General features: G+C 40.2%; 1 protein-coding gene across 1 annotated transcript in view; it reads right to left on the bottom strand.

The window, feature by feature from the left end:
- The window catches only part of mars1 (methionyl-tRNA synthetase 1), a 44701-nt gene extending 36803 nt beyond the window's left edge, over window positions 1-7898 (bottom strand). Inside the window, 4 exon segments of the mRNA XM_023997779.2 lie at window positions 944-962; window positions 965-1009; window positions 1012-1032; window positions 7632-7898. Coding sequence (XP_023853547.2) covers window positions 944-962; window positions 965-1009; window positions 1012-1032; window positions 7632-7734 — 188 coding nt within the window. The 5' untranslated portion in view covers window positions 7735-7898.
- Window positions 7899-9545: the final 1647 nt, after the last annotated feature.

The following is a 9545-nucleotide window of genomic DNA, read 5'->3' as shown; positions in this document are numbered from 1 at the left end:
TAGGTCGTACAGCCCAGTACATCACCAGGGCCAAGCTTCCTGCCATCCAGGACCTATATAGGCGGTGTCAGAGGAAAGCCCAAAGACTCCAGTCACCGAAGTAATAGACTGTTCTCTCTGCTACCCCACGACAAGTGGAACCGGAGCGCCAAGTCTAGGTCCAAAAGGCTCCTTAACAGCTTCTACTCCCAAGCCATAAGACTGCTGAACAATTAATCAAAATGGCCACCTGGACTATTTATATTGACCCCCTCCTTGTTTTTACACTGCTGCTACTCGCTGTTTATTATCTATGCCTCGTCACTTTACCCCTACCTACGTGTAAAAATTACCTCCACTAACCTGTACTCCCTGCACATTGACTCTGTACCGGTACCCCCTGTATATAGCCTCCACATTGACTCGGTACCGGTACCCCCTGTATATAGCCTCCACACCGTAACACCCTGTATATAGCCTCCACAATGACTCAGTACCGTAACAACCTGTATATAGCCTCCACAATGACTCAGTACCGTAACACCCTGTATATAGCCTCCACAATGACTCAGTACCTAATCACCCTGTATATAGCCTCCACAATGACTCAGTACCGTAACACCCTGTATATAGCCTCCACATTGACTCTGTACCGGTACCCCCTGAATAAGCCTCGTTATTATTATTTTATTGTGTTACTTTTATTACATTTTTTACTTAAGTTTATTTTGTACAATTTTCTTAACTCTATTTATTGAACTGGTTAAGGCTTGTAAGTAAGCATTACACGGTAAGTCTTCACCTGTTGTATTCGGGCGCATGTGACAAAATAACATTTGATTTGATCATATCCATTCCGATCTTTAGGAACTTGCCTAGAGAGTAAAAAGGTGTAAATGTTGAGGCTATATAACGGAGGAATGACATAGTTGTTAGTATCGATGGTTTAGAGCAGGGTACTGACTGGCAGATTGAGTTTGGGTGAAGAGGTATGTTCCACTGGGGAGGAGCAGGGCAGGCAGGGCTGGACGGTGAGGTAGGGTACCACTCTCTCTGTCTAACACAACACAACAACCGTAGCCTAACGCTCATTAATAATAATAGATTGTCTTTTCTACACACCCAAAACACTTTACATAGTAGGAAGCCTCACCTCACCCACCATCAAAGTACAGGTAAGAGTTAACAACTCAACCAACATATTCCGCATGATCCAAGCCAACGTTTCGTGAAGTCTGCCTTAAACCTAAGTTGTGTTCCCCCCCCCCCCCTTGAACAACGTATCACAAAGAAATGTCCTTTGGAGGGTTAAACATTGAAAGTGGATCTTAAAGGTTTAAAGGGATCATTGGTCACATATTCAGTGGTCATCATCAATTCTTTGAATTCATTTTAATCTGAAAACTAATCAGAACTCAATCCGATAAGTCCTATTGTTACACAGTCTATGGATGGGTAAGACCGAGGATGATTGGCAATAATCTGTGTGGTAGCTACATGCTAGCTTAATGTGTCTGTTAGGGCTGCCTGGATAGACAGAGGACTAGAGAGAGAGGACTAGACATTCTTGTCTGGCCAAGTCCCAGTTTGTCCTTTCTGTCAGTGTGTGTCTGTCTGTCTATGGGAGCATCTCGATTGCATTCTCCTCGCGTCCTCTCTCCTCGACTCCTTCTCAAAACTAATTTATGAGGAGGTCAGAGGGGAGGGACCTCTGGCTTTCTCGTCCAATGGGTTTTGAGGAGGCGGCGAAGATATAGGACGCGAGGAGAATGCAATCAGGGGCGGCAGGTGGCCTAGTGGTTAGAGCGTTGGGCCAGTCAGGAACCGAAAGGTTGCTAGATTGAATCCCCGAGCTGACAAGGTAAAAATATGTCGTTCTGCCCCTGAACAAGGCAGTTAACCCACTGTTCCTAGGCCGTCATTGTAAATAAGAATTTGTTCTTAACTGACTTGCCTAGTTAAATAAAGGTTAAATAAAAATCGAGATTCTCCCTATATAATCGAACAGCTCACAAGGACCCCACAGCGAAAGATGTTTGGGTGGACAGGCTGGACTGTATGACAGAGAGCCCTGTCAGTCTATATCATCACAGCTGAGCTCAGGAGGATCAGATCACATAGCTGGACAGTTCAGCCACAGGCTACAAAACAATCAGCTCATGGAGCAGCTCAATCATGGAGAAGCTTCAGAGAGAGAGATCGAGAGACAGAGAGACAGAGAGATCGAGAGACAGAGAGATCGAGAGACAGAGAGATCGAGAGACAGAGAGACAGAGAGACAGAGAGACAGAGAGACAGAGAGACAGAGAGCAGGTATTATGATTGCAGCATTAGGACCCAACCACAGAGATGTATCTCTGTCGTCCAACATAGGAGGCACCTTCTGCTTTGGGGACGGTCACATGGTAACCTTGTTGTGTACTGCTGGCTTGGCAGTTATGACATAAGGGCATTTCCACGGCAACAGAATGATGCTGACACTCAGACTTTTCACTTTAAAATGTATGTCAAACAAAAACCAATGATTGCAAAGTTAAACAAACCATACAACTCTATGCACAAGGACTACTTTGAACAATTTCCACTGATTTGTTTTACCAAAAAAATTGAAGAACAATGCAGCTGCAGAGTTTGGTAAGAGAATGATGGTTTGTTCCGTCATTCTGTTACCCAACGTTGCATCTGCAAATGTTTTGTATAATTCTACAAAGTCCTACAACGTAGGTCTATTGCTTTTTTTCTTTTCCCTTACAATAAAAACATTACTGTGTAATCCACAGCAGCACCCACTCGTAGCACGCGCTCAAGCAGGTATATCTCACTGGTCACCCCCAAAGCAAATTCCTCCTTTGGTCGTCTTTCCTTCCAGTTCTCTGTTGCCAATGACTAGAACGAACTGCAAAAATCTCTGAAGCTGGAGACTCATATCTCCCTCACTAACTTTAAGCACCAGCTGTCAGAGCAGCTCACAGATCACTGCACCTGTACATAGCCCATCTGTAAACAGCCCATATATCTACCTACCTCATCCCCATACTGTATTTATTTATTTATCTTGCTCCTTTGCACCCCAGTATCTCTACTAGAGGTCGACCGATTAATCGGAATGGCCAATTTTTTAAAATATATTTTTTTACACCTTTATTTAACTAGGCAAGTCAGTTAACCAGATAACATTCGCTATACATTATCGTTCAGTTTGGTCCCTCAGACGAGGTTCTAATCTCGTTCCTGGTACTTCATAGAACAGAACCATTACCTCATGTTCTCTGGAATGCTCTTTAGGTTTTATCACCCAAAGACATCGTAAATCTCCTCTGTCAGTGCTCTATTCTGTCGAATGTAACAACTATTATAATGTAATACAAGCATTATAACATCATCTTACAAGCATTATAACATCATCTTACAAGCATTATAACATCATCTTGCAATTTTCCACGACACCTTACATTGCACTCCACGAGGAGCCTGCCTGTTACGCGAATGCAGTAAGAAGCCAAGGTAAGTTGCTAGCTAGCATTAAACGTATCTTATAAAAAAACAATCAATCAATCAATCAATCATAATCACTAGTTAACTACACATGGTTGATGATATTACTAGGTTATCTAGCGTGTCCTGCGTTGCATATAATCGATGCGGTGCGCATTCGCGAAAAAGGACTGTCATTGCTCCAACGTGTACCTAACCATAAACATCAATGCCTTTCTTAAAATCAATACACAGAAGTATATATTTTTAAACCTGCATATTTAGCTAAAAGAAATCCAGGTTAGCAGGCAATATTAACCAGATGAAATTGTGTCACTTCTCTTGCGTTCATTGCACGCAGAGTCAGGGTATATGCAACAGTTTGGGCCGCTGCTCGTTGCAAACTAATTTTCCAATTTCCGAATTTTACGTAATTATGACATAACTTGAAGGTGTGCAATTGTAAACAGGAATATTTTAGACTTATGGATGCCACCGTTAGATAAATACGGAACGGTTCCGTATTTCACTGAAGAAATAAACGTTTTTGTTTTCGAGATGATAGTTTCCGGATTCGACCATATTAATGACCTATGGCTCGTATTTATGTGTTTATTAATGGTTATAATTAAGTCTTTGATTTTGATAGAGCAGTCTGACTGAGCGAATGTACGGCCACCAGCAGGCTCGTAAGCATTCATTCACACAGCACTTTCGTTGCATTTGCCAGCAGCTACCTCTTCGACAAATGCTTCAAGCATTGAGCTGTTTCATGACTTATTCAAGGCCTATCAACTCGAGATTAGGCTGTTTGGTGTACCCGATGGTGAAATGGCTACGTAGTTACGGATAGCGTTTCAATCGGTGACGTCACTCGCTCTGAGACTTGGAGTAGTAGTTTAACGATGCTTCGAGGGTGGCTGTTGTCGATGTGTTCCTGGTTCGAGCCCAGTGGGGCGAGGAGAGGGACGGAAGCTATACTGTTACACTCGGCAATACTAAATGCCTATAAGAACATCCAATAGTCAAAGGTATATGAATACAAATGGTATAGAGAGAAATAGTTCCTATAATTCCTATAATAACCTCAACCTCAAACTTCTACCTGGGAATATTGAAGACTCATGTTAAAAGGAACCACCAGCTTTCATATGTTCTCATGTTCTGAGCAAGGAACTTAAACGTTAGCTTTACTTACATGGCACATATTCACTTTACTTCTTCTCCACACTTTGTTTTTGCATTATTTAAACCAAATTGAACATGTTTCATTATTTATTTGAGGCTAAATTGATATAGTTGATGTATTATATTAAGTTAAAATACGTGTTCATTCAGTATTTGTGTTAATTGTCATTATTACAAATAAATTGTAAAAAATCGGCATCGGCTATTTTTGGTCCTCCAATAATCCGGTATCGGCGTTGAAAAATCATTAATTGTCGACCTCTAATCCTCTTACTTGCACATTTCATCTTCTCTGCACATCTTACCATTCCAGTGTTTAATTGCCATATTTTGTAATTACTTCGCCACCATGGCCTATTATTGCCTTAACTTACCTCATTTTGCACTCACTGTATTATAAGTCTTTTTGTTTTCTTTTTGTTCTACTGTATTATTGACTGTATGTTTTGTTTATTCCATGTGTAACTCTGTGTTGTTGTATGTGTCGAAATTGCTATGCTTATCTTGGCCAGGTCCCAGTTGCAAATGAGAACTTTTCTATCAACTAGGCTACCTGGTTAAAGAAAGGTGAAAATAAAATAAATAAATAAATGTGATCAACTGTTAATTTGGAAATTGATTAGTAATTTAGCTGCTTGCCTATTGTCCTGTTAGCCCATCCCCAGCCTTGCGTGCAGGTCTAAAATGTTATCCCTGATGTCCTTACACAAGCTCTCTGGTCTGGCCATTGTGGAGAAGTTGGAGTTGTTGACTTTGATTGGGGTGTGGACAGGTGTCTTTTATACAGTAACGAGTTCAAACAGGTGCCAGGTAATACAGGTAATGAGTGGAGAACAGAGGGCTTCTAAAGAAAAAAACTAACAGGTCTGTGAGAGCCGGGATTTCTTACTGGTTGGTAGGTGTTCAAATACTTATGTCATGCAATAAAATGCAAATAATAATTACTAAAATCAGTACAATGTGATTTTCTGGGAGTTTTGTTTTAGATTCCGTCTCTCACAGTTGAAGTGTACCTATGATAAAAATGACAGACCTCTACATGCTTTGTAAGTAGGAAAACCTGCAAAATCGGCAGTGTTTCAAATACTTGTTCTCCCCACTGTATATATACACATACATATATATTTTACCTTTATTTAACTAGGCAAGTCAGTATATATATATATTTTTTTATATCCTTTCACTGCATCTGTCAATTACAAGATGCTCCCATCTCTTCATGTACAATTTGACAACTGATAGGCCTAATATTGTCACTCATCAGATTATTGTCAATTGAATCTTGTCTACAGGCTAACTCTTATTATGTGTGAAATTAGTTTTGGTGTAGTTTGGATGGGCCGGCTGTGCAGGTTGACTGGCACCGTTTGTTTCCCGCTCATCAACTTGGATAGAGTCAAGGACATGTTTTACATTATTCTAAAAAGGCCTACTGCAACACAAAGCTTGTTTGTAATTCCCTTACAATACATTTGATTAGTAATAGAGTTACAGTAAATAAGTCAGTCTTGTAACAGCTTATTTTTACAAACTAAAAATGGTATCAACCCGGTCAAATTATTAACGAGCGCCAACGGCTGATAAATACGAATAACACAAACTCATCATTATACTATTGTTGTTCTGAATTAAATTAACCTCTTCGTCCTCACTTTCAGTTAGACCTCATTTACATTTGATTGTGAAATAACTTGCCCAATCGTCGCCCATTCATTCAGTGGGAATCGTTGGCGTCGCTGGATAGAGTCAAGGATATGTTTAGCAGTATTATAAAGTCTTACTGCAACATGTATTCGTTTCCCTTACAATAAATGTGATTAGTAATAAAGTTATAGTAAATAAAACATTCCTAAGCTGTTTCTTTTTCCAAAGTAAAACGTAAAAGAGAATGGTATCAACCCTCAAGGCACTAATTATTTACTGCTGATAAATAGGTATAATAAACTCATTACTACACTATTGTCTCTCTAAATTAAATCAACCTCTTCAACCCTCCTTATCTTTCAGTTAGGCCTAATTCAAATTCAATTGTGAAGTAAGGTGCACAATTATCCATCTGTCATTCGTTCAGTGAGGAGAGAGTTGCATTAGCGCCTGGCTGGGTACCAATGTCCTACAGCAGATTGCCTTGGGAGTTAAGTTGGGTAAAGGTGTGAAGAGAAACAACCGGTTAAAAGGCTCTAAATACTTCTGTTTGTGATTTCAAAACTCTGACAAATGAGCCGTATAAAATACAAACATTTAGGAAAAGTCAGGGAAGAAACAGGACATAGGTTTTGTTTATTTTTTACTAAACCGTTGGCCTGTGGAGGTTCTAGTGTTAAGAAACCTAAGGTCTAACTGTCTGTGTTATTTGTTCAGTGACTGCATTCCATGTAAACAATGTAAAGCCAGTAGACTAAATATGCAGAGGACTGTCTCTACATTGTGTTCACCTGGTGGGAAAGAGGCATACAGCAGTACTCTATATTGTTGGAACAACACAATCATGGCAATAGACCTAGCTGTAGCCTTTTCTGGTCAGTTCTCAGCTGTCACAGGTCAAGTGGGTCAATTAATTAATTAATGAATGTGTGTGTGTGTGCGTGTGCGTGTGCGTGTGCGTGTGCGTGTGTGTGTGTGTGTGTGTGTGTGTGTGTGTGATCTTGTTTGCCAGCTCTGTGACTCACTGATTGTACTTGGGTGTATTTGTCATTAGCCTTCAATCCCGAATACTGATCTTCTATTCTGAGATTCAACCAATCTTGACATTCCACAGTAGTGGAGTACATGGATCTGATCTGTCAGTGTCAAACCTGATGGCCAGGTTCCATGAAATGAATGGCACCTCTTTACAAGAAAAACAAATCTGCTAGCTAACCATCCTAGTGGTGTGCTTATTTTATTTTTAAGGTACCAACGGGACATGTAAAGGTACCAATGATCTGATACACCATGTGTTAGCCAGTTAGCTAGCAACCTAGCACGTCTAGCTAACGTTATTCTCTTACCTTCGTGGTTGACATGTTTAACGTCACATTTGACTCCAGTAAATCCGAGCACTGCTAGCACCTTAACACAGTGCGGATTTCCGTCACTCACGAATAGTTTCATCTAGCTGCCTCTATTCAACTGCCTTTGGACTGAAATACCTAGATATAACTTGCTAAAGTACTGGAAATTACAAGAAAATGTAAATATCTAACAGCATGCAACTCAGCCGGTAAGTGCTACTCAACGCGCTGATGCAACCAGGGTTCAGCTTCCCCTTTTGCAAATGGCGCACATTGAAGTTTTCTGGAGTACGCGACATGTGTTAAACCTGTAAAATCAGACTATGAAGGACCACAATTCCCATCAGCGTGTATTGAAACGTAGCTACAACAAACTGACGCGCTCCTTGCACAAAATATGATTGGTTCATGCAAAATCACATGGGATATTTTGAACCAATCGGTGGCCAAATACGTTGATGTGCCTAGACAGATCTTTTTAGCATCTGAACGAGAATGAGTATTATAATAACCTACACAGGGAGTGAAGATATAAGTCTTGTAAAAGTGCATGCAACTGTGCACATTTTATACCCATCGAAAGCTCAACTCGATGTCAGCGTTTTTAAAGGTGCATCACGTGACAGAGGACAAATTGCCTGACGACTCAAACGGAATTCTTCCGCTGCCCTATCAGAGGAGAAACTGACGTCCGTGGGCGTGGCGTAGCGTTTGACGTGTTTAAGGAGTTTGGGTAGCCAGGCAAGAGGAGAAAGCGACCATGCTGAAAATATCGCAAGGTACTGGAGGATGCGGATGCGATTTTTTCGGAGGATATCGTGTCGCTCGCTAGTGTACCCTGGGATCATCGTTTTTAATAGCAAAATAATTGATGACACACACCGCACCGACCTCCTAAAGGTGAGAAACTGCTTGTTTTAGGTTGTTCTAGCATTTAGAGACACATATTTATATATTTTATTCTGGAAAGTAATTTAGAAAATGTAAAATATAAATATTTTTTGTTATGTGGTTCACAAGTTGTCAGTTAGCGATGTATTGGAATTGTCAGTTACTATATAGCCTATAAGTTATTGAGTCCTTTTGCAACTATATCTTTAATTTCAGAACTCTTGTGTTATTGTCAGTAAATAATACACATTGAAACACCAGAAAATCATGATTAAACAACTCTTCTATGAATAGACTATGGATAGACCTTCATTTTATAATAGCAAATAATTTCGTGGTTGTAAGTAGTCAGTAGTACTTTGGTGAAATTGCCAAGTTAAACTATTTGCACTATTTATGAGTGTCCATCCCAAGCTGTTGTGGTGTCTGGAGCAGCTGAGCAGGTGTAGGCTACTGGGTGATATAGATCATCATTAGCCCTTACTGACAGAGGCTCAACTTAAAATGTTCACTATGTTTTATTACACACATACAACACACATTGTTTTGTTAGTGCTGTCAAATTTGAATGCTTATCATTTTCATTTTTTTCCTCAACCATAATACAACACACGAATGTAACATTTTTCCCTCAACCATAACACACCACAAGAATGTAACATTTTTGACCAAAGAAGTTCTCTTCATATTGTTTCGACATCCTGTATGATTTTGTTTCATTTCAGTTGTAGGGGGCCGTCTTTTGGATGGGACGTTAAAACGGGTGTCCTGACACTCTGTAGTCACTAAAGATCCCATGTTACTTATCATAAGAGTAGGGGTGTTAACCCCGGTGTCCTGGCTAAATTGCCAATCTGGGCCTCATACCATCATGGACACCTAATCATCCCCAGCTTCCAATTGGCTCATTCATCCCCCCCTCCTCTCCCCTGTAATTATTCACCAGGTTGTTGCTGTAAATGAGAATGTGTTCTCAGTCAACTTACCTGGTAAAATAAGGGTTAAATACATTTTTAAAAA

The sequence above is a fragment of the Salvelinus sp. IW2-2015 genome, linkage group LG12 (genome assembly GCF_002910315.2).
Source record: "Salvelinus sp. IW2-2015 linkage group LG12, ASM291031v2, whole genome shotgun sequence".
Classification (NCBI taxonomy): Eukaryota; Metazoa; Chordata; class Actinopteri; order Salmoniformes; family Salmonidae; genus Salvelinus; species Salvelinus sp. IW2-2015.
The sequence above is the reverse complement of the archived record's forward strand: the minus strand, read 5'-3'. Positions and strand labels throughout refer to the sequence as shown.